Source organism: Vespula vulgaris, chromosome 10 (assembly GCF_905475345.1).
Source record: "Vespula vulgaris chromosome 10, iyVesVulg1.1, whole genome shotgun sequence".
Classification (NCBI taxonomy): Eukaryota; Metazoa; Arthropoda; class Insecta; order Hymenoptera; family Vespidae; genus Vespula; species Vespula vulgaris.
In genome coordinates, this window is record NC_066595.1 from 7,970,901 (window position 1) to 7,998,313 (window position 27,413).

The following is a 27,413-nucleotide window of genomic DNA, read 5'->3' on the forward strand; positions in this document are numbered from 1 at the left end:
GCACCTGGCAATCGTTTCTTTCGCCTTCAAAATCTTCTTGAATAACGCGCCACGAAAAGATTAATATATGCAATATGTCGGACATTTTTTGGTCGACGCATTTTATTGGATCTGTTCAAAGGTTCACATAAATCTTCATTACGTCATTAATATCGTCGTTTTTTAGAAAGTACAACTTTACATTATCGTGCATATCTTTAACTATATATATATATATGTATGTATGTAAATCATGAATAACATTTCTACTCGATTCGTTCCATATATTCTATTATATTAATTCGGCCATTTTGTTTCAAGTTTATGTCATTGTAAAGCTAATTTTTGATAATGTTAGATTAAAGGAAAAGAAATAAAAGAATCGATAAAGAATAATAGGAAATCAGTAGAAATGGGATCTTCGATAAACGTCGTACGGAGGTATGTCCTACGAATAAAAAAAGAAAAAGAAAAAAAAAGAGTAGGGATGGCCGCATCCGGGCAGCGACAAGTATACGAGGAAGTTGATTTTGTTTTTGTATTTCTTTTTTAATCGAAAGGAAGACGAAACGGAAAGCAAAACGAATGCTTGGGTAGCAAAGCTAGAAGTTGTTCATTTCTATGTGTATCTTTTCTATATTTAGACGAGTAGTTAATACATTTGAAACATTGAAACAGGTATACAGACGGTGTGTGTGAACGACCGAACGACGAGATGATGCGCGTTTTGCGGCTTTGACGGCGGTTGCTGTTCGCTGAACGAACGTAAGAAGAAAAGAGAAAGTATGACAAGAGAGAACTGGATAGAAAAAGGATGGTAGATCGGATACGAGAAGACAACGAAGGGAATAGTCAATGCAGGGCCGTACGAGAGAATAGGTATACCCTTTTGGCGCGAATTTTATAAGCAAATGATATCCAGAAGTCTTTTAAACGATTGTATAATTGCTCAGGTTAAAATTGTCTTATAATTATTTATCTTAATCGATAATAGGTAATTATAATCATGTACGAGTAATCGATAATCACATTTATTTTTATAAATTATGCTCGATCGATTCGTTCAATGAAAACTATGATTTTATTGATCGAAGTAATCTTGATCCAGTTGGCAAGCGTTTTACTGATCGATCGGTATATAACATCGTATCTCTTGTACAAGTTTTACTTGTGTTCTTTCTTTTAAATAAAGTGACTCGCGAGAGAAACACGAGCAAAAAAAAGAATGCGAAGGACCTCGATCGAGTGCTTCACGGGTTTCGGAAGTGTGCACGTGCATCGAAGCGTCCGATTTCGAGAGACCGAGAGATTAACCAGATGCTCGACATGTCCAAGCCAATGCGCTTGAAATCGGACCGCGCGAAAGAATGCGTTTGAAAAATTATGGAGATCGACCTTTTGAATTTTTCAGAATAAAAATGAAGTGGAAGAAAAATAAAAGGGATAGGAAAAAGGAGGAGATTCGAAAGAAGGAAGGTTCTTGAGATCAAAACGTTCGTGAGAAAAGGTTACTCAGATCTTCCCCTCCGCATAGCAAGTACATACACGGCAGCGAGCCTTCGCATTTTCTTTGCACGTGATATTATGAACAATGCGTTTTCTCACGATAATCAGCTCATAGATTTGCCGTTTAGCGCTTTACCACGCTACAGAAGATATATACGTGCAAGATGCACCAAGTCCCTTGTCGACCTTGTTTCCTGTCTCTGCATCAACATTGTATAAGGTAATTTCGTTATCCTCATAGAGCCATGAATTGCATCAAATAACATTTCCTTTAAACATTTTTCTGTGCAATTCCTTTTACTTTTTATTAACTTGGTTCAGAAGAACGTTATGAATTTGTAAGACTTTCTCTATGATATCGAAGAGGAAAATCGTTGAAAATGATAGATATAAACATATTATTAATAGTAAATAAGACATAACGTAATAATTGTATTTCTTAAATGAAAGATACAATGAAAAGGGTAAAGGAGTCGAAGGTCCGCCGTATCTACGTACAGTCCTGTGCGAAGAGTGGGGTAGCGCGCTCAGTGGCAAAGAGTGGGGATTTCGAGGGTGCCGCTTGGTACTGTTGGTGCGCGCTGGAGCAGTGTCAGTCGGGATGTGCGACGAGGAGGGTTTCGCGAATATTTGCTCTGTCCCCGCTCGTTTCTTCTCTATCTCTTCTCCCTCGTTAATTCGACTGATCACGTCGATTCTATTCCTCTTGGTCGTTCGACCTTCGATCAAGAGAGAAAGATAAAGAAAGGAAAAAGGGAAAAGAAAGGAATACTTATCGTCGAGGGCAGACGAGACGCTCGATACGTCGTGTCTCTTCGGCGCGCGGCTTGCCGACGACGAGACGACAAGAAGCGCCCTTTATCGAGCGATCTTTTCTCTCGCGTGCACGTGTCCTGAAACAAGGGAAAGGAGAGGAGACGTAAAGAGGAAGGAAAAAAGTCTCGACTCTCGACGAAGGAAGAGGAAAGAAGAACAATAAAAAAAGAAGACTTCGAATGTAGGGATAGAGGGCTGGAGGGTTTCGCGAAAAATGCCAGCGGCTCACGAGGCGAGTAAACGTGCAGAGTTTGAAGCGGACGAGGAAGAAGGTGCAGGAGGAGAACGACTACGAGAGGAGAAGAGGCAGCAGGAGCAGAACCGGGGCCATCGGCCCTCGGGGTGCACCACCTCTTCTTAACGCTGCGGTGTACCTGCGAACGAAGCAACGTGCACGTATGAGCCTATGATCATAAATTTGTTGCGCTTCGTTCTCATCCTTAGCTAAGGGCACTAGCGAGAAGTACGGAGATTTTACAGATTGATAATAATAAAGAAAGAGTGCAAGGAGTTTGTAAGTGTGAATGCGATCGAACACAATGTAACTGTTCCATTTACACTTCGTTCATCTTGATTGTGTTTAAACTTTGGAAGCACCGATAGCAAGAGTACTATAGTGCCTCTTATCTTTCTTATTATCGTTGATACGATCCTAGGTGGCAACAGAATCGTTGTTTGTTGTTATTTGTTGTTGTTATTGTTATTATTGTGAAAGAAAGAGAGAGAGAGAGAGAGAGAGAGAGAGAGAGAGAGAGAGAGAGAGAGATGCCAGCATTACCGAGTACGATCGAGTCGCGGCACGTCAACGACATGACGCCACCTCCGATGATTGCTTCCTCACCGTCTTCCTCAACATCCTCTTCAGCATCGTCCTCGACGTCGTCACCACCAGCACCAAGAATGACAAGTCCTCCGAATGTTACTACGCCGACGTGTTATCTCCCGGAATCGAGATTGATCTCTAGATCAATTATTTCTACTAGATATCCAGAAGAAATTGAGGAAACCGCGAGAAGTAATTCAGGGTCGACAGGTAGCACTGGTAGCAGTAAGTCTGCCGATGCTAGACCAAGACAAAATCTTTCGAAAAGCTCCGCTTCTTTGCGGAGTCTCGTTCGAAGAAAGAGTCGACGGCAAACTGGTGGTGGTACTACCGTAATTGGGGGATCTTCTATTATCGAGTCCAACAATGATTCACGACATTCTCGTCATCAAGGTTCTGAAGATGGACTTCATCGAAGACGAGAAAGTACAGGAGGAGAAGAAGAGACAACGATGTACACGAGTGGAAGGTCCTCTGCTCGAAGAGCTTCTTCTGTAGTTAAAGGAACAACGGTAGCAGGAGTAGTTGGAGGCCAGGATAACAACAATATTGGCCAAGATGCTTCCTCATCCATTAGCAACGTTGTCTTCGTTGCTCCCACTGTGGTCTCAAATGCCAACAGGTTCGTTCGAACCACCTCATCGTCTCTCGTACGTGCAACCAGCGTGCCTACCACTCCTGGACCATCGACTTCAAACTCGTCCTCGCATTGGAACAACTCGAGCGAACAGGAGACCGATTACGTTGTCGATCCTGTTCAAGGGAAAGCATACTACAAGGGACAATTTCTTGGAAGAGTAAGTGACTTCCTTTACTAGTCGATGTACTACCTTTCTCTTGATTATCTAGTATGTGTGCTCACATACTCGATCTCCAGCCAACACCTGCTTCTTCCTCGATCCTTCTTTCTTCCCTTCTCCTTTTTCCTCTTCTTCTACTTCTACTTCTTCTTTTTCTTCTTCTTCTACTTCTACTACTTCTTCTACTTCTTCTTCTACTTCTACTTCTTCTTCTACTTCTTCTTCTTTCTCTTTCTTCGTGATATTCCTTCGCCTTTGCCTCCTCGTTCTTTCTCATTGATTCACGCTCATGTACTCGTTTCCAAGGTTCCGTTTTCGCAGGAATCATTAGTTTACATCAATTCGAAACGTGGGAATACACAAGTATCTTATTTAGTTAATTTTGATATTGTTTTTTCCTCACGAGTGGTTCTAACTTATTAATTAAATAAATTTGAAAGCATAAAGTATTCAAGGAAGATAAATATCTAAAGACACTGTTACAAGCATTTGAAATTTTCCTCGTTTCGTATTAAAATATTACCCCACGAATTAATTTGATAATAGTTTTACAACGAAAAAAAATTGTGACAAGGTCAAAAGTAAGTGGTCACCTTTGTCTCCTTGCATGTACTTTTTTTTTTGAAGGACAATTAGCAACGAATGCGAAATTATCTGGGTTGAAAGTATAGTCATAATGATAGACGTCAAACTTCTTTGATAAATGAAATATCGTCATGTTGTGCTAAATAAGGATTGTCGTAGATCGTAAAATAGTTGTTAACTGATGTAGCATAGAAGTTTGTAGGTCGTGATTCACACGGTACTCGTTTTGATGTACTAAGAATTTTAATGGCGTCCGTTCGCGGAAGTACTGTTGCAGTGACATTGCAGATTATTTCCTAGAAAGAAAAAAAGAAAGAAAGAAAGAAAGATGTGTGGGCAGAGGAAGTCACACGAATCAGAAAAGGGTGTCGAAGATAAAAACAGTATCCTTTTAGGTCGGTAACAATATTTGATATGAGTAGATATGAGTTTTAATTTATCGTGCAAAGATTTATCACTTAATTAAGACTCCTTTCCTTCAATCATTTGATTCCATTCAAAAAAGAACTAACGAATAAAGTCTGTTTTGCGAAAAGAAAAAGAGAAAGTTTGATGGAAGTATGAAAAAAAAGAGAGAAGATGACAATCGGAGCAGTGTGAAGTAACGTCTTGCGCGATGAGAATCCGAAATAGCATCTCGCATCTTTGCCGATGCTGTCATTAGCTGGAACGTCGACACGTCATCGCTGTTTGCTCGCGAAAGCTCAAGGCTATACAACCTCCTACTTAATCACTGGAATTTTTTTCAAACAATGTTATTATCTCTTACTATCTTGTACTTATCTTCGTTATTATCTCTTATTGAACTATCTTGAAATCTTTCTTTCGATCTATATCTTATAAGAGTCATTTTAATATTGTCACGATATTATCTTTTATAATTCTTTTTGTTTATTGATCGTATGAGTCTTTATAAATAGATATAGAAACGAACACTCATCGGTTTGGAACTCTTTTAAAGAGTTTTGCTAGAGAAAAGAAAAGAAGAAGATAGGATGCAGTCTTAATTTATATGCTCGCTTCGAAGGGAGAACCGGTCGTCGTCGTCGTCGTTGTCGTCGTCGTTTCGTCATCCCGATTATCCTGTAGCCAGCGTTCTCTCGGACGTTACTCCGCTCGAGTTCTATGTATTTCCTAGCTAGAAAAGCAAAGCTCTCCGTTACGCTTCGTCAGTACTTTATCAAAACTCACCTTTTGATATTTCCGTGTTCGAGCGAATCCACCCCGACAGTGTATCTCTTTCTTTCTTTTTATCGCTTTTCTTCGCCACACCCTCTCTCTTTTTTTTCTCATACGTATGCTCGTTATCGCGACTATTCGCGACCGGTTGCGAGCGAATGGACGAACGAACGAACGAACGAACGAACGAACGAACGAACGAACGAACGAACGAATGAACGAGTAAGCCAACGAGCGAACGAACAAGATTTGCGGAAACTCGTTTGAGCGTTTTCAACGTGCCGACTTCGGGTTAATTATTTCCTCTTATGCACTTTGTACCGTTATCGTATATTGCATCGATGGTGGTATCGTTGAGTATGTTCACGAGTAGTCGAATGACATAATCGCGTGTCGGACATTACAAATATTACTATTTAGTATATGTATTTAATAATCTGTTCGACCAAATAGTTTAATGATTAGATTATTATTGATTTCTTTTTGTTCGTGAATTTAGTTAAATTTTAATTATCCATACTCGATAATTTATTCTTGTTTTCTTCGCGTGTTAAACGTTTGTTAATTCTATCGAATGTATGTAATATGTATAAGCATAGGTATATTCCTAATCGGTATGCACCAGTCTCTCCGTATACACGTGCATACATACGTGCAAGTCAATGACATCGTGTGCCTTTCACCGACTGGTCCGTGTTCTGTGTGTGTTCGCGTTGCGTGTGTGTGGCAACCGTGAGGAGGATAAGTTCAACGGATGGGCCTCTTCCTCTTTTACTCTCCTCCTTTCCCTCTATCTCACTCTCCTCCTCGTTTCCCTTCTTTTTCTTCCTTCTTCACTCCATTTCTTTCTCATCGTAGGTAGAACGTTCGTTTTGTGGAGAGACTGACCTTCGACGCTTCCTCGCGTATATGAAAGATCAGAAATAATATGACTTATGTCGCGTTCTAAACATTGATCATATTTCTGATCATAGTTAACTAGCCATACATCATTTTCTTTGTGATAGTAAAGCTACATCTTCTAAAAATATCTCTTCTTTTATTATCTTCAATAAAACGGTGTTTCAATAAAACCTCTACGAAAAAAACAACATTAGCCTCTTTAACAGAAGGAACCTAAGATTATGTTAGTAATTTACTACAGGAAGTGATCAACCTAGAAAACGAATTACAAAACGTTATTAATGTTGGTGATTAAATAATTAATCGGATTGCTATGATATGTCTTACGTTACCAGCTTCGTAAGCGTTATGATGGATCAACTTAGAAATCAATTTTTATCATTCGTATGCTCGTTAAAGTGTACACGCATGTGTCTAGTTTATTTTTATATTCCATGTTACGTCTAATGATCTCTTTTATTCCCGCCACTTTTAATACTTCCTGTTTTCCAATGAAACGTAGCCGACGTAAATTAATTAATTTTATTTATTCACTTAGTAAATGATCGTGAATTTTTCTTATTCTATTTTTTGTTTTATTGCTTTTCTTTAGGAATCCTAAAATTTTCCTCAAAAACTGTCAACTATGCTAGAATTTTTTTTTTGCTTCTTCGTTCGAACTAAATAATAGTCGTAATAGAAAGAGGAGAAAAAGAGACAGATTTTCTACCTAAGATCGACAATAGATTGCATCCAACGAAAACGACAAGGGTCTACTCGCATCTTCCTTAGCCAAAGAACTTTTCAGATACAATTTGAAAACTTTTCTACTCTATGTTGAAATTCCAAAGAGATCGTGATAAGTTCCAAACCTATTAAGCCGTGCTCGTAGCAGGTATATATTCTTCAAGGGATCGTATTATTTAAATTTTCAAAGAAGAACGTTCACCCACAGGTGTTCTCGATTCCAATTCTCGTTGAATTGAATTTGACACTTACACATACATTTACGGAGTAAGAGTTAAAACAGAAGGTTTTAATTTCCTCGCGTGCATACACTTTGCCTCTTTTAATTAATACTTTAATTAATTTGGTTTTCGTTTCCCCATCATTGTTTCTGATGATATAAGTTCGTGTTTGATCGATAGTCGAATATTATGTTCGCTGGTCTTAAATCAAGTATTTTATTATTACGCATTAACAGTGTTCTAAAGAATTTTTTAGAACTTCTATTCTAAAGAATATTTAATAACATATATTTATAAAAATAAGAAAAATTATCCAGTGTGAACCAAAAGTTTCTGGATGATTTTAAAAAGCAGTTATTTTTTTCTCGAGACTTTTTAGGCTATTCTTTTACAAGGTAGGTTTGTAGTCTTATAATTTCAAAAAGAAATTAATCTAAAAAATCTCGAAAAAAAGAGTAATTGATTTTCAAAATCATCTAAAAACTTTTGGCCTATCTAGGAACTATTGATCTATCCTGTATTTTATTATAATTTTGTTAGGTATTTCGAATTATAGTTTCAAACAAAAAATAATGATAAACGTGCTCCTTTATTTAAATTATAAAGAACGATTGAGAAAGGCAAAAGCGTCAGAGCGTATTACGTGAAATCGTAAGGTGCAACGAGCCGTGCCAATTAGAGTTACACGCTCGTTTTCCATTTGTAACAATTCTTACGTCTTCTTACATCCGCGAAATGAAGACGATCTAAACATAGAAGAGGAAATAAATCGATTAGTAGCCGACGGAGGACAGCAGTCGAGCATCTTTCTTCTAGAGAAAATATCGGTGGTAGCAAGGATGAGTGGAAAGATTAAACGGAAGGTCAGGGCCTACTTGAGAAGGAAATACCATCAGGAGGGAATACTAAATTAAGATTTTCTTGTTTAGAAGTTTTTCTTCGTTCTAACGAATATCGATGATACAACAATCGTGTGGAATAAATTCTGACGTCTTTTTCATGATTAATATTTTAAATCTTTTTAACTAGATGGAGATTGATTCTTCTCTTATTTCAAAGAATTGTGAATATTTTATATCTTCACAGTAGCACCTATCAACGCTTTGGTTGGTTGCCAAGAAAAGAATTTGTGTGGTCGATAATCAACAATTTTATTAAACTCTCATAGTTTTTCAACAACAATGAAATGTAATAACCAATAACATAAATAGTGATGATCGATTGAATTTTGCCAATTATTTTACAAATGAAGAAGACTTTTCATCAATTATTTATCTTGGCAAGGATCACTGAAAGATCTCTTCACTCTTTCTTTCCTTTGCGCAATGATAAGAGTCACCAAATTCATCAAATTCATTCTCTCTCTGTCCATCTATTTGTCTCTCTCTCTTTCTCTCTCTCTCTCGCGCGCGCGCGCTACAAATCGTCACGAATCATTTCGGCTTCATCTACTATCGTTGAAGTACAAGTGAACTTTAGAAACGGCATGTTGAACACTCTGACGCTTTTATGTGCTACAACGAAGCATGTTGGTGAAAGAAAAAAAAAGAATTTCTGCGACCGGTTTCGATGGTATGCCACGACCAAAGTGTCATTCATTCCGATTCTAATGAAATAATCTCGTTCTCGCACGAGCCATTCACTTTTTGCCAATGATTTAACAACAATAAGGATAGAAATAATGGAACGATATCAGAGAACGAATAGAGAATCGATTGGTAAATCGTATGAGCACAAACTCGTACGCTTGTTAGAATTGTTCGGAATAATACAGATCACATAGAAATGGACGATACTCTCGTTCGCATATTTCTATTTCTACTTCTATTTCTCTTCTTCTTTCTTCTTTTCATTTTTTTCGGTGTCACTTTTCTCAAATGTCATACGTATTTAAGATCTGTTCTTTCTCGAATGTCTCTAGAGTATCCTTTGTCCAGCAGCCACCGAGTTGTACTTTGCTCGCAGTGCATTCTACGAGTTTGCATATCTACCTACTATACTATGCAAACGTCTATCGATTCTTTCCATTTCACGGTTATAACTTTAACACGCTCCGATGCATTCGAATCTCTCCTGGTTTCGAATATACTCATGGCGTTGGTTATCGTTGACTTTCGTAATTATTATCCATACTCGTATTCGTTTTGCTTCTCTCATCGTCGTGAACCAAAGAATATTTATCACGCGGACTCGAGTGGAGATAAGAAATTGTTGAAAATTAATCGACGTACTTCCGAAGCGTATATTACATCCCACGAAATTCGACTGTAAATTCAATAGTCTATTTTAGAGACACAATGCACACTCTATTAGGAATACGGCCAAATAGTTTCTCTATTATTTCCTTCGACAGACTAAAGGATCTTATAGTCGTGATCAATGGCATTTGTGTTCGTTACGAAGAAGTTGTTACGCCGAGACGACATAAATGATACATCATTTTTAACTTTTCTATCCTTTTTATCCATATTAACAAGAAAATCACTAATATATACTATCACTAATACAAGTTTTTATATCTTACATGACATTATTTTGATTGTTCGTTTCAATACGTTAGATATATTAAATACTGTATAGTACGATCGTAGACAAGAATAGCAGACAAGAACGGAAATAAAAGTATATACGTTGAGAATAAAGAAAGACGAATGAAATCTGGCACGATCGGTATCATCCGGCATATGCCAAGAGGATGTATTCCACGATCGAAGTCTCTTCTTGTGTGGTCCTAAAGTCGATACGACGGTCTGTTCACCCTTCTTCTTCTTTCGTCTTCTTTCTTTCATCAATGATCCATTTAATGAGCGAACACAAAGTCCACGGGCACGCGTTGAAAAGAAGAAAAAAGAAAAAGAAAGAAAAAAGAAGAAGGTATTCTTGGGAGTCCCGCGAGTTGACGGTATTTAAAAATAAACACGTACAGCCTTTGCCATAACCGTACGTTCGAAAGCGTATGGCCGTTGTAGGGAATATTTATGATAAAGTTATTCTTGAAACATTGTCGACGGAACGTTTACCGTAAGGACGATGCTCCAAACAGGTAAAAAGGATCGAGCTCGAACGTTCAGACAACGTGGACTCAACGATGATCTCATGACCGTTATGTCGGACTAGCGACGCCCATCTCTCCTCACATTTTCCCTCTTACATACATAAGTACTATGTACGACCTACCTCCTCTTGCAGCACTCTCATCCCTCGACGAAATGGCCGATCGAAAGATCTTGAAGATCGAATCGACGATCGATTTTGTCTTCAACTTGATGTGCGAACGTGACAGCTGTGCGAACTAAACGAAAAGAAAGAAATCCAACACTAATCTCGAATAATACCAAGAATACCAAGCTTTTAACGAATCCTTTTATTATAGAACATATATTTTTATCATTGGGTAAAAGGTACAATGAACCTGCATCCGAGCTGATCTGCTAATTTTATATCTTCGGAAAAAAATCTTATCGTACTTTCAAATATTACTTTGGAAAAATAGATTTTCTCAAAACGATCAAGTGTCTCTCGTGTCTTCGAGTTAATAGCGATGATCAATTGAAAATGATTTTTTTTTTTCGAGTTATCGTTTTAGAGATCTTGACATCATGTTTACGATTGGATATAGATTTTGTTTCTACGATTAGATGTACTTAAACGAGTTGTAAATAGTGCACAAACATTAGGCTCGGCTCTCTAGCACGATTTTCGTAACATCGCAGGGATATTTTCGAGTGTGTCGTTCTGGCAACGAGCCCATCGAATGCCTGCTCGCCCTTTACCACGATGGCTGAGTTCCTTCGGCGGAGATTTAACCGTGTCACCTTGACACAAGCCATTAAGTTCGTAGAAGAAAACCTTGAAAACAACGAAACGAGATCGTCCTTTATTTTTATTCTTCATTTTCTGTCCTAAAAGTAACATTTTTCATTTTGATGTTGACTCTCATAGCAATGACGAACATACATATATACCTACATATAAATGTTACGAGCAGCTGTACTCGTTTTATCGACTCAACGCGAAAGCGAAGCAGAAGAGGAGGAGGAGGAGGAGGAGAAGGTGCGAATCCGGAACGAAAAATGTCGAGAGAAGGGAAGGAGAATCCACGAAGACTCGTTGGATTCTTTTCGAGAGTCATCGAGAATTATCCTATCTTCGAGAGGATATATTTTTTAATAGAGATCTTGAAAGAGAAAACCTTTCACTCGAAGCGATGAGAACGAAGGAGAAATTCTCGTTAAGAGGCAAGTCTTCGAGATTTCTCGAACGAGTCAAAAGATGAGCCTTATCCTTTCTTTCTTCTTTCTTCCTTCCTTCCTTCTTTTTTTTTCTTTTTTCCTTTTGTTTTATATGCGTATGAGCGATGTGTTTCTCTCTTTTTGCATGCGTATATTCATATACGTAAGATCGTCTCAAAATAGCCACAACTATTTCTACTCTACTCTCCATTATTTTTTGTATTCCGTGCCAGAAAGAATGAATTCTCATTACGTTCATTCTCCCGTTGAATTTTGATAAGAAATAGAAGATCGAGTTTATAGAATAGAATTTAATAATAGTTCAATAATTTTCTTTTTTTAGGGTGGCTTTGCTCGGGTCTACCTGATGACCGACGTCAGTGATGGAAATCAATACGCTTGCAAGATAATCCCGAAAAATCGGATGCAGAAAATCCACATGCAAAAGGTTCGCACACGTCGCCCACCTTTCTTTCATCGTATGCGTCCTCCAAGATTTATGTGCTCCACTTGGGTTCATTCCAAAATGGATTCCTGAAATCAAACGCGACTTATTCGCCTTTCGTTTATCGACGAATCGAGCGGCAAAGTTTCAACCGTAGGATCAACAATGAGTCTTTCGTCAAAATTTCATTTGCACGGTATGGGAGAAGCCGAAAACGTAGTAAGAGCTTTGTGAGAAAGAGAGTCATACTAATAACTTCGTTCGAGCAATGCAACACGTAGCTATTATAAGTAGCATAGTGATCGTTGCTACTGAAGAATAAAGAGAATTTCTTGACTGGCTTCGACGTTTACCGTTGCTTATTTCCTTTCTTGTAACGATCGATTATTTCGCGATAAAAGTTGTTAGAACGAAACAGATCAATCGTTTAAAAGTTTTTATAAATAATCGTCTATCATATTGAAGTATGTAAAGTTCGATTAATTTATATACTAATGATCGTAATGATAGTTTAAATAAATCCCTTAAAAAGCATGCATGAAAGAAACTTTCTGTTTGCAGATTGCACGCGAGATCATAATCCATAAAGAATTGAATCATGTGAACGTTGTACAGATGCATCATTACTTCGAGGACAACCTAAACGTATATATGCTGTTGGAAGCCTGTCCGCGAAAGGTATGACTCGTATACCCTTACACCTACCTGCTACTTTTCAACGACATAGCATTCTATAGCATTCACGTGAGATTTCCCAAGCATACATTCTGACGATTCCTACCGTCACTTTACCATCAGCAAAGAAAAGAACTGGTATCTTTGCACGAGAGATGAAGAGAAAGAATTCTTATAACGGTTAGACAAAGTGACTTGATTAAAACAGATAGTTGTGATCTTTTCCAATTTGATATCTATAGAAAAAAATAATAAGATACGAATATATTAAAAAATAGTTTTTGAAGTATTTAGTAAAAGACAATCGAATCAGACTCGTAGAGTTATCGACAAATATTCGTGGAATTCAGGCCGGCTTCCGATCTAGTCATGGACAAATATGCTGCCGAGGTAGTTTGCACGCGATCCTGCACGTGTTCATTCTTTAGATTATGCTTACTTGAGCTGCGCACTATCTACCTCGAGGTCCATCTTTTCCGTTCGATTGGCAAAGAGAGCGGCACTTACACTCTCCGTAGCCGATCCGTCGACTCGTTTGTACCGTTAGGATGCGACGAAACGACAGCTACAATCTTCTGTGTCTGTCTTCGTCTCTCTCTCTCTCTCTCTCTCTCTCTCTCTCTCTCTCTCTCTCTCTCTCTCTTTCTCTCTTACTCTCTCTGTTTCATTAAATCTTCATCGTGAAACTTTCACAAAATTTTCTTAATCTTTTATGAAAATAGACATTATAGATCACAACATTAGTCATAAACTATTATTAACTTTCTTCAAATGTTAGCTGATGGGTATATAAAATGTAATATTCTGTAATATTCCGTTAGTTGTAAGAAGTTAATTACCTACTCGCAATATTATCTGCTTTATTAAACATTAAAAAACGTTTCTAGAAAACAAAACAAAATTAAGTAGTCGGATAATAGGTAGCAAGAAGAACATAGTCACGAGAGGAAATAGTTATAATGCATTCTAGTGTTTCTTTTAAAAGCGTAAACGTTTCTTGCTTTTCTTTCGGCAGAGCCTAATGCACGTATTGAAGTACCGTGGTAAAGTCACGGAGCCGGAAGCACGGTATTACATGAAACAAATGGTGACCGGTGTGGCGTATATCCACTCGCAGAAGGTCGTCCATCGCGATCTGAAGCCAGGCAACATGTTCCTTTCGGATCGCATGATCGTCAAAATTGGAGACTTTGGCTTGGCGACAAGACCCGATGGTCAACGTAGACGTGTGTAAGACAACTTTTACTTTTTGTAATTCAAACGCGAACTTGGCATTAAAAATTCACTTTGAAATTCGTCAAACGAAACGTATTAATTTAATCGTTGAAAGCGAATTTCAACGATTTTAATCGATGAAAAACAAACTTTGCTTTCTCTTTCTTTGATTTCTTTAAAAATATCGAAACACTTCTAGGACCATATGTGGTACACCAAATTATATTGCACCGGAAGTTTTGTATAAACAAGCATACAGCTATGAGGCGGATGTTTGGGCATTGGGTTGCATCCTTTATGCATTGCTAGTCGGGCAGCCACCCTTCGACACGGCGACATTAAAGGAAACCTACGCGAGGATATGTAAAAATGATTATCGCGAGGTCGACGACTCGATAGCAAGTCGGAGCGGTCAGAATCTCATAAACTGGTTGCTACAACCGGATCCAGAGTTGCGACCGTCCTCGGAAAGGGTGAAGGAGCACCCGTATCTCACGAAGGAATACATACCACCTTCTTTACCCCACACTTGTTGCTACCAAATGCCGCACGCAACGATACTCGAACCGGCTTCTTCGTCGCCTTCTTCGGTCTCAACTGCTTCCAGAAATCAGGAACTTGGAAAAGCTCAGGTAAAAACGGCTTAGTAACGATAGTGGAATTATATCATCTTTAGGATGAGAAAAAAGAAAAATGGAAAGAAAAGAATGGACTATGTAATATCAACAATTGGAACGTGGTTTTAATTTTGTAGGCTTGGCAAAGCTTAGACCATCCAGATATTTCTCCACGTTCTCAACAACGAGCAACAATGCCAAATACACAGCAACCAGCGCAAAATCAACAATTGCTTGAACGATCTCAAAAGAATATACAAAAAGATTCGAAGGTATCCAATTGGTTGGTACGAAAATTACCAAAATTGCCAAGATTCAAGCAACGACTTAGTAGCGTACTCTGTCCCGATCATAAGAAAACTAGTCTCCTTGCGCAAAGTGTTCAGATGCATCGTGCATTGGAGAGTTGTGTTTCTGAGATGAAACGTAACAATCTGCAACAGAATCCCCCAGGGGTCGAAGATATCGTGCCTCTTTTTGTTACCAAGTGGATAGACTACTCCAACAAATACGGCTTAGGTTTCCAACTCTCAGACAAATCCGTTGGTGTATTGTTCAATGACAACACGAAGATCAGTTATACTCATGACAGGAGGTAAGGTTTGAAAAACCTAGACGATCTTTCTTTCTAATATTTTTATTATAAAAAAAATACGTATATATATATTTGAGTACATTTGATTACACAGAAGAGTCGAATACATGACGATCGACGACGAAGTGACGAGATATCACAGAGAAAGGGATATACCGGTGCCTTTACAGAAAAAGCTCGAGTTGCTCCATCACTTTACTCAATACATGGACGAATTTTTAACAGAAGGTAAATCCTTATTTCATCTTCCCTTTTCGTTGACAAAGTTAATGAAATTTTTAAATTTTGATTACAATGATACTATCGAAATTTAGGAGGTGAAATCAAGAAATATCGGACAACGGTGAAACAGTCGAAGAACGCGTACGTTCCACGTATGAGACGGTGGCTTAGAACAGACAAGGCGATCGTAATGGAATTAACGGTGCCATTGCTCCAAGTAAACTTTTTCGTTGACCATACGAAAATAATAGTATCTCAGGAAACTGGCAAAGGATATCTCATCACCTACATCGACACCGGTAGACACGTTTCATCTTACTGGTTAAACGATCTTCGTGATTTCGGCTGTACTGCTGATCTCTATGAACGACTTTATTACGTTTGCAAGGTGACTCGAGAATTTGCAGAGTTAGACAACAATACGATCGCCTGACCGAGTCGTGTTCTTCGACGGCGTTCTTCGCAGAACGTGAGCCTCGTGAAAAGAACGAAACTAGGTCGGTTGACCTGAAAAAGAAAAGTCAAAATATTTTCTTTTTTAAATCACCGAGTTCGAATTTGATTAGATTTTTAGAATCACGAACTCCTGAAAAAAATCGATATTTTCCATTTGTCATAGACTGCATCGGTTAGAAAGAATCGATGAGAAAAGCCTTAATCCTTTTGTTCATCGACATTTGTACATTCGATAGAAATTTACGGTCTTAGATAGTTTAGATTTAAGTCATTCGATAATTGTAATATTAGGAATGAAACGTGTCTTTCTATTATTATTTAGCCGAACGAGAATGCTTCGAGATATGCTCCAACGATGCTCGCATACCTTACAAGTAATCATAGATCTCATAGATCTCATAGATCTCTATTTTGTCCCTGAAAGATTAAGAATTGGTCATCAAAATTATATATATATATATATTTATTTATATTTATATTTATAGTATATCGTTTTTATTTTAAATATATCAATCCCTCATGAATATTAAATCGTCTTAATTATTATTACAGAAAAAATATTATATATTCAACATTACATATTTATGTTTTTTGTAACAACTGAGGTATGATAGCATCGTTCATAAAATGCATATATGTATTTATGTATGCACATTCCTCATATATAGATATATACATACATACATATATACATACATGCATACATATATACATCCATGCATACACATATACATACATACATACATATATAAGTACGTATATTCGTTTGACAAACTTTTCATCGGCTTTTTATACGTCTCATCGTTGGTATTCGAAAATCCTACTTTAGAATCAGCGGCGGCTCTAGTGCCAAAGGGATCTAAAGATTCTTAAAGTTAATAATCCTAGTCACTCTCATATTTTTTTGTTTCGGTTTTTTCTTCATTTCCTTTTTTCCTTTTATTCGTCTTGTTTTCTTGTAGGAATAAGAACGACGGATGTCACTGCCATCGTTATATGCCGCGATAGCAATCATGCTATCCGCTTTACAGGCTGTTACATTAATTATAATTATTATTTATTTCGTATCATCATTATTATTCTCATTGTATTAGTTATTGCATTGTGTATATGTTACGTTTGATCATTATCATTATCGATATATTACTGCCTAGAGAGGCGAAGAAGAAAAAGAAACATATTTTCGAATATGTACGTTCAAGTATATAACTTTTCCGTTGAATTTTGTTTATCCTATCCTCATTAGCAAAGACAGAGGATATAAATGATCCTTATGCTGATTAAGTCTCTTTAGTACGTTGTTGGACGTCGTGGAAGAAGGAACATTATTTGTTTTATATTTTCCTTTTTTCTCTTAATACATTTCAATTATATATTATACAGATAGCATGGTATCATAATATATCGATAAAATTGGATGCTCGTTATTCTAATTATTGTTCTGTGTACGTTAATCTTGCTAATTACCGTAATCGTAATCATCGATTATTAATATTACACATTATTACTATGGAGATTATTACTATACTCGTCATTATTATTGCTACAGTTGCAATTGTAATAATAATTATTATTATCATCATTATCATCATCATCATTTTCTTCATCATCATCATTATCATCATCATCGTCATTATCATCATCAACATTATTATTATTATTATTATTATTATTATTATTATTATTATTATTATTATTATTATTATTATTATTGTTAATGATATCACTATAGTTACTCCTATTGTTAGTACAATTATTATCGTTACGATGCCAATATCTTTTATCATCGGCAAGCTTGAGAGTAGAAATATTTTCGATGGTATTACAACGTGGTGCAGCAATCGTTTGATGTAAATTGTAAAGCAGTGATATTAACTATACTATACATTTATTTTTTATTAAGACATATCTCTCTTTTTCTATTCAGGTTACTCGTGTGTCGTAACGTCAGAAGACGATCATCGACGCGTAGGAATGTTTAGGATCTCAAATTCGTTAGCCTTTTTTACACTCTCGTTTAGTGATATAAAGAACATAAAGATAAATAGATATATTCATAGCTTCCGCTATAGCAATAAAAATAATAGAGTCATAAACGAGCGTTGTGGAAAAAGTGGCTAAACGAAAAAAGAGGAAATCTTTAATAAAATTGCATTTTTGATAAAGCACACGAAGTATATTGGGATATAAATTCTCTCGTCTCTTTTATTTATTTCTTTACTTTTTCTTTTGAGAACTTACTTACAGAGGTATCAACGATTTTATGCGCTTTTTTCAGTAAAATCAACTTTTTGAAAGAGTTTGTGCGTGTTTCTAATAATATCGAAAAGAGAAGCGCATATAAAACCAAAAAAAAGGAAAATCTTTAACGTTTACGATCGTTTAGAACTCGTATTGTGACACATAGATAAAGAGTTTGGCTACTACGCTACCAACGAAAAGGGAATTATGATAGATCTCCATACTGAGATTAAGCTCGATCTCTTGTGGTCCTTGGATGCTACGAGTCATCGCTATAACGCCTTGATTAATTGAAGGCCTTTTCAGTGAAAAGCAAGATTCGGTGGCACGAGTTATACCGGGTGGCGCACGTACTTCTAGAAGTGCCATAGTGAATTGTATGTTGGATCCTGGTAGATGAGTTCCCCGCATAGTAAAGAGCTCAATATAACCACTTGGTGGTAACGGAAACATGCTCACGAAGGTGATGTAATTGTAAGAATAATGAGAAGGCATTCGGAAGCAAGCATAATCATTGCTTTGACAAAACCTGGATTCACGAACGCAGCGACTGAAATATGAAATTTTGATCTGTAATATTTGTATATATCTAATGACTTGTAAATATCTTTGAAATTAATCTATAATAGACTGAATATTTACGTTTATATAAAATCTCTGATAAAGTGATTAATTTGATTGATCTATTGAAAATGTTGCAGCAAAAGCAAATTTAATCTTTTTTCTTACTTTCGTTTCTCGTGATCTTTGACGTATCCTGCAGGACAATCGATCCTGTTACACCTAAAGCCACCTCGCGTATTTTGACACATCTCATTGGGATCTCTGCAACCTGGTCCAATGGAACACTCGTCGATATCTGGAAAAAAAGATAAAAGAAATGAATTAAAAAGGGAGAAGCAAAGCGTCGACAACCGACAATGTAATTGTATGACGCGATTGCATGACGCATAACGTCGCGTGGGTGGTAAATCGCATTCACACTCTCCTTCTCTTTTTCTTTCTCGTGATTAGAACGACACCCCAGTTCTTTCGCTTATAGGTCAAGTACAATTCGCGTCGCCTAATTGCGAAGTTGAGAAGAAGTTGTTTCTAGTGGTTAACCAAATGTATACGAGACATGTAAGCAACACAACTCTTTCCACCGTTTCAAACTTCGTTATATTCTGAAAAAGGTCTACGTTTATTACGTGACAACTTGACATTTGACGACTCGTTAACTCTGATTTAATCGACACGTTTCATCTTAGAACGAGCCTCTTATTATCCTGTATCGGACATTTTAAACGACGCTTTACGTTCCACATGTGAAATTCTTTTTATGTAAATAAAAGACACAATATTTTTCTTACCTTGACACGTTCGACCATCGGTGCCGAGTTTATAACCATCGGGACATTTACAAGCGTAACTACCTGGCGTGTTCTCGCATATACCAACACAAAGATTATTTTCCTTGAACTCTTCACACTCGTCTATGTCAGTGCAGGAACGATTATCCGCGTTTAATCTAAAACCTGGTTCGCAACCACATCTATAGCTACCCCAAACGTTCATGCAATAATGCTGACATAATCCTGGAGTTCGTTGGCACTCATCGACATCCTGAAAAATTGACACACTTTGAGAAAAACACGTAAATCGTAAAAAAAAAACTTACGAAGAAAGATCAACAAAATCACCTGGCACATTCCACCAGATGTACCGACAATATTTTCAAATCCTGTATCACAAGAACATCGATACGAACCAACAGTGTTCTCACAACGACCATTCATGCCACATATACCACTCCCGTAAATACTACATTCATCGATGTCAACGCAATCTTTATTGGGACCATCGGTATGTCCAGCTGGACACTTGCAAACATATCCACCTTGCCTGTTCTCGCAGATCTGTTCAGGTGAACAATCGTGACTGTTATCAGTACACTCGTCAATATCTATACAGTGCTGACCAGTCGTAGAATCCAAAGTGAATCCATTACCACAGATTACTCTCGACATGCACCTTAAAATGATATTTACTATTTAATGATTGAACAAAAAAGTGCATCGTTTGAAACAAATCAAATCTTTACTTGTACGAGCCAATAGTATTGACGCAACGTTGCATGGTTCTACCACAAGGACTTGGCACTCTCTGACACTCATCGATATCTACACACTTATTTCCAGAAGATTCGAAACCGCGTGGACAATTAACAGGTGAAACGTTAGGAGACACAGAAAATGGTGCCATTGTCGTGGTAGTTGTTGAAATCGTCGTAGCGACAAGAGCCTGAGGAGTTGTCACTCGTGGATTCCGATCGCAACGATAAGAACCAAGAGTATTTCGACAATGATAACCTTCGCTACAATCGTGCGTACCAAGAAGACATTCGTCATCATCTTCGCATATTTCAGTCGCTGCATTTAGCGTGTAACCGGTGCCGCAAGGTAAGAAACGTGTACAAATATAGCTACCTATGGTATTATCGCAACGTTGGGTTGGTAGACAATCGTTTTCCTTAAATTTACGATTGATTAAAAATACATTTCATTGTTTCGAATTAACATTTTCATCTTTGTAAATATTGTAATTCAAAATACCTACCTTTAATTGGCATTCGTTTATATCAATGCAAGCTTGTGTAAGATTATCGCGTCTGAATCCGGTTCTACAATTGCAAGTATAACTTCCCATAGTATTAATACATTGTTCGTTGCTACTGCAAGCATCCTCGATTTCTCGACACTCATCGATATCGACGCATCCACGATTTCTCACGAATTTCGTACCCTTTAAACACTTTTGATCGGCTGCCGGTGTCATCGGAGTCGTAGGTGGCTTTCTAGTTATCGGAATCGGTGCTTTGGCACAACTATAACCACCTGGTTGATTGTAACAAATCTCTTCGCCACAGCTATCCAATCCTTCGGCACATTCATCAATGTCTGTTTCAAAAACAAACGATTGTATATATTTTTATCTCATTGATTTAACAAGTATTCCTTAGAAATATTATGTTATATTAATTATATCAATTTTAACAACACATGCAACATTGTTAGACGTGCAACAAAAACGTTAGACGATGCAACAATTTTCAAAATAGATTTTATGAAAAATGACAACTTCACATGCATACATATACATAATACTCGTGTGAGTTAGTCTACAATGTCATGGTTTAGACAAAATTATTACCAACAATTCAACCGCAAAATACATTGTTGCGATCATACGATATATCTGCCAAAATTCTGCAAATGTTAGAATTCTACAAAGATTTATATGAAAATTTTCCAAATAGAATTTATATCATTTTTCTATTAGAATACTGCAATTGTTTCTACTATTTCGTAAATATTCTTCGCATACCTGTGCATTTTCTCAATCTTGAATTATACCGAAATCCAGAAGGACAAGCCGGTCGTTGACGTTGATGTTGTTCGGGTATTGGTGGTTGTTCGCACCTAAAAAATGTACAAAATAGTTATAATAAAGTTCTTACAGGAAAATTACAAATTCTTAATAGGAAAACATACTATTTACAAAAATATATAGCTTACCTGTAAGTACCTGGCAGATTGATACATCTTTGTGAAAGTCTCGAATCACAAGTATGTTCACCGTTTAAGCATTCGTCCACGTCTTCGCAACGTCTGCTCTGCAAAGAATATTCATAACCCGATGAACAGGAAGGCAAACGTGTTAAACACTCATAGCTGCCTTCTTTGTTGACACAATATTGATAAAGTTGTAAACGACAATCGTGAAGATTTTCAGAACATTCATCGATATCAACGCAGCTTCTATTAAAGGCACGTTTGAATCCACTTTGACAAGGTGGTATCAATTGGCAATGATAGGAACCATTCGTGTTAATACATTGATGGGTCACTTGTGGACAATCGTGTCTACCCAAAAGACATTCGTCGACGTCCTGACAACTCTTCGTCGTCGTGCTGAAGTACCAACCAGTGCTGCAAAGCGGAGAACATTCGTAACCACCGAGAGTATTACGACATCGCTCGTGATCTCGACAACCTGGTCCTGTTACACATTCATCTATGTCAATGCATTGTCCTGTTGCAGGATTTCTTCTGTATCCCAATGCACATGGTTCCACACTCCACTGACGATCATTGATCTACATAAAGATAGCGTTGTGTTTTAATAAAAAATAAAAAAAAATAAACAAATTTAGATCCTATCAGATGACAGACGAATGAAATGTACTTGTATCCTATTCGCACGAGAATCAATCGTTGTCCTTAAAGTAGTCCAGTTCGTTGTCCAGTCTGCAGTACTTGTTCTGATCGTTGTCGTGCTCGTAGTAGTAGTCAACGTCTGACAAACGTAAGAACCATTGGTATTACGACAGACTTGAGAATTATTGCAGGTGTGCAAACCAAGCGAACATTCGTCTATGTCTCGGCAATCCTCTTTTCCGTTAGATCCAGGCTTTCCGTACGGCTTAAATCCTGGCAAACAGGCTGGATAACATCCGTAAGTACCCAAAGAATTCACGCAACGTTCTCCTACACGGCATACAGCTATCCCACTAACACATTCATCCACGTCTAATAGAAATACATGAGAAACGGAGATGATCAAATATAACGAAGCAATATGTAATAAATATTTTGTTTACATATTACATAGTATCTCACCAACGCATAATCTAGTTTTTGGATCGAACTTATATCCAGAATCACACGATAAGCCGTTCATTTCATTCATCGTCGTAGGTATCGTCGTTTGAATTCCTGTTTTGTAATCCCTATTGTACAAAATTGTACCTCTTTCTCTTTTTTGCTGTTGTTCTTCTTCTTCATTATCATTTCCGTCAGTATATATTAACAGTTCACATCTAATAAAATTCATTTTATTTATTTATATGATTCATATACACGAATGATCAAACTTTGTATATTTTCAACGAAATCGTATACCTGTAACTACCGATAACATTGAGACATCGCTCGTCCGATTCACAGATATGAAGCTGTTCAGTGCATTCGTTAATATCGATACAATTTTCCGTGAGATTTGGTGACGATTTAAAACCAGCAGGACAATCAAAATTCCACACCGTTTTATTCAACGAAGAATCAAAAGAAATGGAATCCTTGGATCTGGACATTCTTGTACATTCGTAACCACCGATCGTATTAACGCATTGTGTTCCAGGTTCGGGACAAGGCATAATGGTTTCAGTGCATTCATTCAAATCTAAACATTATTAAAAGAAACAAAGACATTTTTCAATATCGAAGAAAATTTGTAATGACATTTTCAAAAAGAAAGAAAGGAAGAATAGGATCTTTTTATTGGATTTATCATGTAAACTAAATGTTAGTAATTGTTACCTCGCATGCATCGAAAACCAAAGTGGAAGGGTCGACATGCTGATATGAAGAATAAAAAAACGAAATTGCGTGCATATTTCTATGAAACAGTAAAAAAAAAATAAATCGATAAAAATTAGATGATTCTAATTGAAAAAATTTAAATAAATTACATTACTACACTAACCAATACAATTTCCAAAACTAATACTATAAACGAATCCCTTCTGACACTTAATATCACACTCATAAGCTCCAGCAATATTTCTACACTCTTCTGTCTCCTCCAAACAACTATGTATCCCTTCAGCACATTCATCTACGTCTAATCAAAAAATAGAAAAGTTTTTGTATGAAGTCGAAGTGTCTTTGTGATTAAACGACTTCGTTAATTATTTTATGTACCTTTGCATATCTGAGATATCTTGTCGAATTTGAATCCCGCAGGACATGACTTTATACCTACCATTTCAAGACAGGAAAAACTACCTTGCGTGTTTACACAAAAATGTGTACTTTCTATACATACATTTGGTGTTACGATACATTCATCAATATCTGAAAAATATCGTTTCCTAAATTTTTTTTATTTAATCAATAAAACATTTTAACAATTTTTTTTTTAACAATTTCAGTGAATATAAAAGTATTGGTAAATAACAAAAGTATCTTTTTTATATTTTTAATGAAGACATACCTGTGCAAACCTTAGTCCGAGCATCCCATTGATATCCAGGAGGACAGGCTTCGTAAGCTGCCTTTTTTTGTGTTTTCACGATACATCTGAACGATCCTATGGTATTTTCACATCGTCCTGGACACTGAACCTTTCTTTCCAAGCATTCGTTTATATCTAAACGCGAGATGATATCAAGACGAAAGCATGAAATTATGATAAAATCGAGTTCAATGCAATGCATTATGCACAAAGATAATAAGCAAATAACACAAACATTAAAGAGAACGGAGAAGCGGGAGCAAAAGCAAGATAGAGATCTCGCATTTCCCAAGCTTACGATCGTCACCATTTATCACCGTTACATCCTTTTACCTTTTATACGTTTAATATATTTATAGAGCTTCTCGAGAGTTTTACATGAATACATACCATTGCAAACCTGTAAAGTAGAATCATAGCGATAACCAGCAGGACAAAGAGGTAACAATTCGTTATCCTCGTCGGTTTCAGTCGATCCAGTACTGTTCGTTGTTGATTTCGGAATACAGGAACGTTTGTCATCGGCCAATTCGAATCCAGGATTGCAACTGCAAAGGACTGCTACACCAGTGTCTGTACATCGTTGCTCGCAAGGATTAGTGGACTTACATCTAAAAGGACATTTAATTCATATAAAATAATACCAATCATCATTTACGCAATGATCGTACCTATCGGTCGGTAGATCTTGTCTACAAGTTTTTTCATCTTCCAGAAGAGTAAATCCTTCGCGACAAGCGCAATAATAAGATCCTGGAGTTGGTATACATATGTCGGTACAGAGAAGACCTTTCATCAGTTGACAAATATCGTCCAACGCTATAGGAAAAATTGTTCTGTCGTAAAAAATCACGACGAAAGTTTGTTTCTAGCTTCTTATCCTTGATCTTATCACTTACGAGGCGTAGGAATTGTCGTCGAATCGGTCGAGAAAGGAGAAGAAGGCGAGGACGAAGAGGAAGAAGACGATTCCGAAGATGGAGACGTCATTGAGGAACTGGATAGAGAAGTCTCAGATTCGGTTTCCGTATTGCTATCGGATGAAAGCGTAGAATATGTAGTATCCGTAGCCAATGTAGTGTTCGGTAATGCTTCGTAACAACATTGTAAAAATGCAGGATCCCATGGGATTCCAAAAGTGAATGTTTTGAATGAGCAACCTTGGCCCATAGAACCGGCAAGTATTCCTAAAATATCGGAAATCATACACGTTCTACGATTCCTCATAAAAATAAACTTTGGAAATTTCTAACAAATGTTTAGTACCGAGCTTGCAACCCTCACAACAATCACGATGATAATCTCCTCGTCTTGGTATTTTCACGCTGGTGCTCGTAACGCAAGCCAAGCCATTTCGAGCATCAGCTTTTCCTTTTTCACACTGTTGATCGTGATAAGTTCGCACGCAACAAATATCTACAGCTTCTAAACAGAGACCCTGTTCGACTCTAGGTACCCCACTGACTGGTCCAGTAAATTTCTCACATTTAAGTCCTTCCATTGCCCATGAAGTACCAAGGCCGCAACATTTTTCAAATTGTGCTTCCATTCTAGCTTCAACGATAATCCCTGCAAGGGAGAAGTAGTGAATTCTATTACCTAACCATTTGCTTTTATCATTTTTATCATTTTATCTTGTCTTAGATTTTGCTAATGTTTCTCTTTTTTATTTTTCACAGAACGAACACAAACAAAGACAAGAATGGTTGATTCAGCATCAAAAGCAAGTTATCTCCTATTTGCATCTTTTTTTTCTACCTATTTTCATTGAGTTATTCGCGATCTAGATTAAGCAGGAAGTAGACAGGGAAACAAAAATACGAGTCATTGCGCGCGAATAAGAAAAACTATTGTTTGAATAACGTGATAAGAAGAAAACTGTGCTAGTTAAAAGAGTATTGTTCATAGAAACCATCTTGTTGAACAAACATGAGAAAACCTCGCAAGTTAGAAGAGTATCGTTCATAGAAATCATTTCGTTGTGCAAACATAATATTTCATAAAGTAGCTAGAAACTAAGCGATTAGAAGCTTCATCGGTACAACATTTAACGTAATATTGTTTGACGTGTTACTCCATCATCCTCGACTATTCTTATCAATGATATCAGAATACGTATAAACAAATTTTTTATTCGACATTGTACGACTTATATATATATATATATATATATATATATATATATATATATATATATATATAGGTGTATTGAGAAAATTTTCAAATAAATTCAATAGGATCTTTAATAGATCGAATCGCGTCTCGTTGATATGCATCACGCTTAACGCTTGTAGATTTATCGAAGTAAATTCAGAGACGAGCATAGCCCGCGTACACAAATAGGGCTAGGTCACAATGGCTAATGGAATGATTCGTTTAAGACAATCGCACGCGCTTATCCAACAACGACAGCTCAACAAAACGATGAAGTTCAACGTGAAGGAGAGAATAATAATAAAACATAAGAGGCTAATCGAGAGAATCTTCATCTTTTAACGTTAACATTACAATATTTTTATGATCTACCTTCCGGTATGTAATAATACAAAATTATAGAAAATTAATCGACACGCGTGTTGTTAAAAATTTTCTTTAATAAATATTGAAAAAACAAAGTTACCTCCCTTCTGCAATAGTAACAATTGCTCCAACTGGACGATCAGAAGAAAGATGAAGCAGCCGTAGAGTTCGAAACTTTTTCGCGTCATCTTGCACCGAAATTTTTCTTTCCGTATGTTAAAAAAAGTATCGTTTTTCGCGCTATCGACACGAAACTCGCGATCTATAGATCGATTCTTCTTTCTCTCTCTTCTTCCTTTCTTTCTTTCTCTCCAAGAGAGAAAAGATCTTTTTAAAGAGAAGAACGCGCTGCACTTCGGTCGAGCGCTTGGCGTGCATTGGAGCTCTCGGATCTCAGTCGCTTCGGTTTTGTCATCTGCACCTTTGTAACGCGTCTCTCCCTCGTAAAAGATCTTACCATCTCTCCCCACCCCCTTTCTCTCTCTCTCTGTTCTCATCATTACCCCCACCCCTAGTATTTTACTTTAATCTGTCTTTCTTTCTCACAAGGCACGCGTGACGATTCGTAAGGATTCATGATAGAATCGAAGGAACATTCTA

General features: G+C 37.0%; 2 protein-coding genes across 3 annotated transcripts; one reads left to right on the top strand and one right to left on the bottom strand.

Moving 5' to 3' along the window:
- The first annotated feature begins 1 nt into the window (after position 1).
- LOC127067158 (serine/threonine-protein kinase PLK1-like) lies at positions 2–18,357 on the top strand. 2 transcript variants are annotated; one of them, XM_051001767.1, is made up of 11 exons: positions 2–121; positions 658–858; positions 1,391–1,705; positions 1,936–3,921; positions 12,114–12,218; positions 12,777–12,893; positions 13,906–14,120; positions 14,305–14,737; positions 14,860–15,317; positions 15,412–15,545; positions 15,632–18,357. In XM_051001767.1, exons 4-11 carry the CDS (start codon positions 3,067–3,069, stop codon positions 15,970–15,972), a joined length of 2,658 nt encoding a protein of 885 aa, XP_050857724.1. In that variant the 5' UTR covers positions 2–121; positions 658–858; positions 1,391–1,705; positions 1,936–3,066; the 3' UTR covers positions 15,973–18,357. The 2 variants fall into 2 exon arrangements, with proteins under 2 accessions (XP_050857724.1, XP_050857725.1); XM_051001768.1 differs by having other exon boundaries at positions 1,391–3,921.
- On the bottom strand, positions 18,173–27,222 carry LOC127067157 (fibrillin-1-like). Its single transcript, XM_051001766.1, has 19 exons — positions 26,914–27,222; positions 25,560–25,862; positions 25,193–25,480; positions 24,965–25,112; positions 24,684–24,904; positions 24,273–24,428; positions 23,981–24,133; positions 23,763–23,900; positions 23,180–23,459; positions 22,898–23,097; positions 22,464–22,807; positions 21,794–22,374; positions 21,603–21,697; positions 20,835–21,175; positions 20,320–20,747; positions 19,919–20,249; positions 19,589–19,841; positions 18,966–19,095; positions 18,173–18,786 (listed from the first exon to the last, which is right to left on the bottom strand). The coding sequence occupies exons 1-19, from the start codon at positions 26,999–27,001 to the stop codon at positions 18,378–18,380; spliced, it is 4,887 nt and encodes a 1,628-aa protein (XP_050857723.1). The 5' UTR covers positions 27,002–27,222; the 3' UTR covers positions 18,173–18,377.
- Positions 27,223–27,413: the final 191 nt, after the last annotated feature.

Coding starts and splice junctions, on each gene's coding strand:
- LOC127067158 (XM_051001768.1), top strand. CDS start 3,067: ATGCCAGCATTACCGAGTACGATCGAGTCGCGGCACGTCAACGACATG. Junction 12,894..13,905: donor TGGAAGCCTGTCCGCGAAAG/GTATGACTCGTA, acceptor TTCTTTCGGCAG/AGCCTAATGCACGTATTGAA. Junction 14,738..14,859: donor AGGAACTTGGAAAAGCTCAG/GTAAAAACGGCT, acceptor TTAATTTTGTAG/GCTTGGCAAAGCTTAGACCA.
- LOC127067157 (XM_051001766.1), bottom strand. CDS start 27,001: ATGACGCGAAAAAGTTTCGAACTCTACGGCTGCTTCATCTTTCTTCTG. Junction 24,905..24,964: donor CAAGATCTACCGACCGATAG/GTACGATCATTG, acceptor ATGTCCTTTTAG/ATGTAAGTCCACTAATCCTT. Junction 18,787..18,965: donor AAAGATCACGAGAAACGAAA/GTAAGAAAAAAG, acceptor TTCATATTTCAG/TCGCTGCGTTCGTGAATCCA.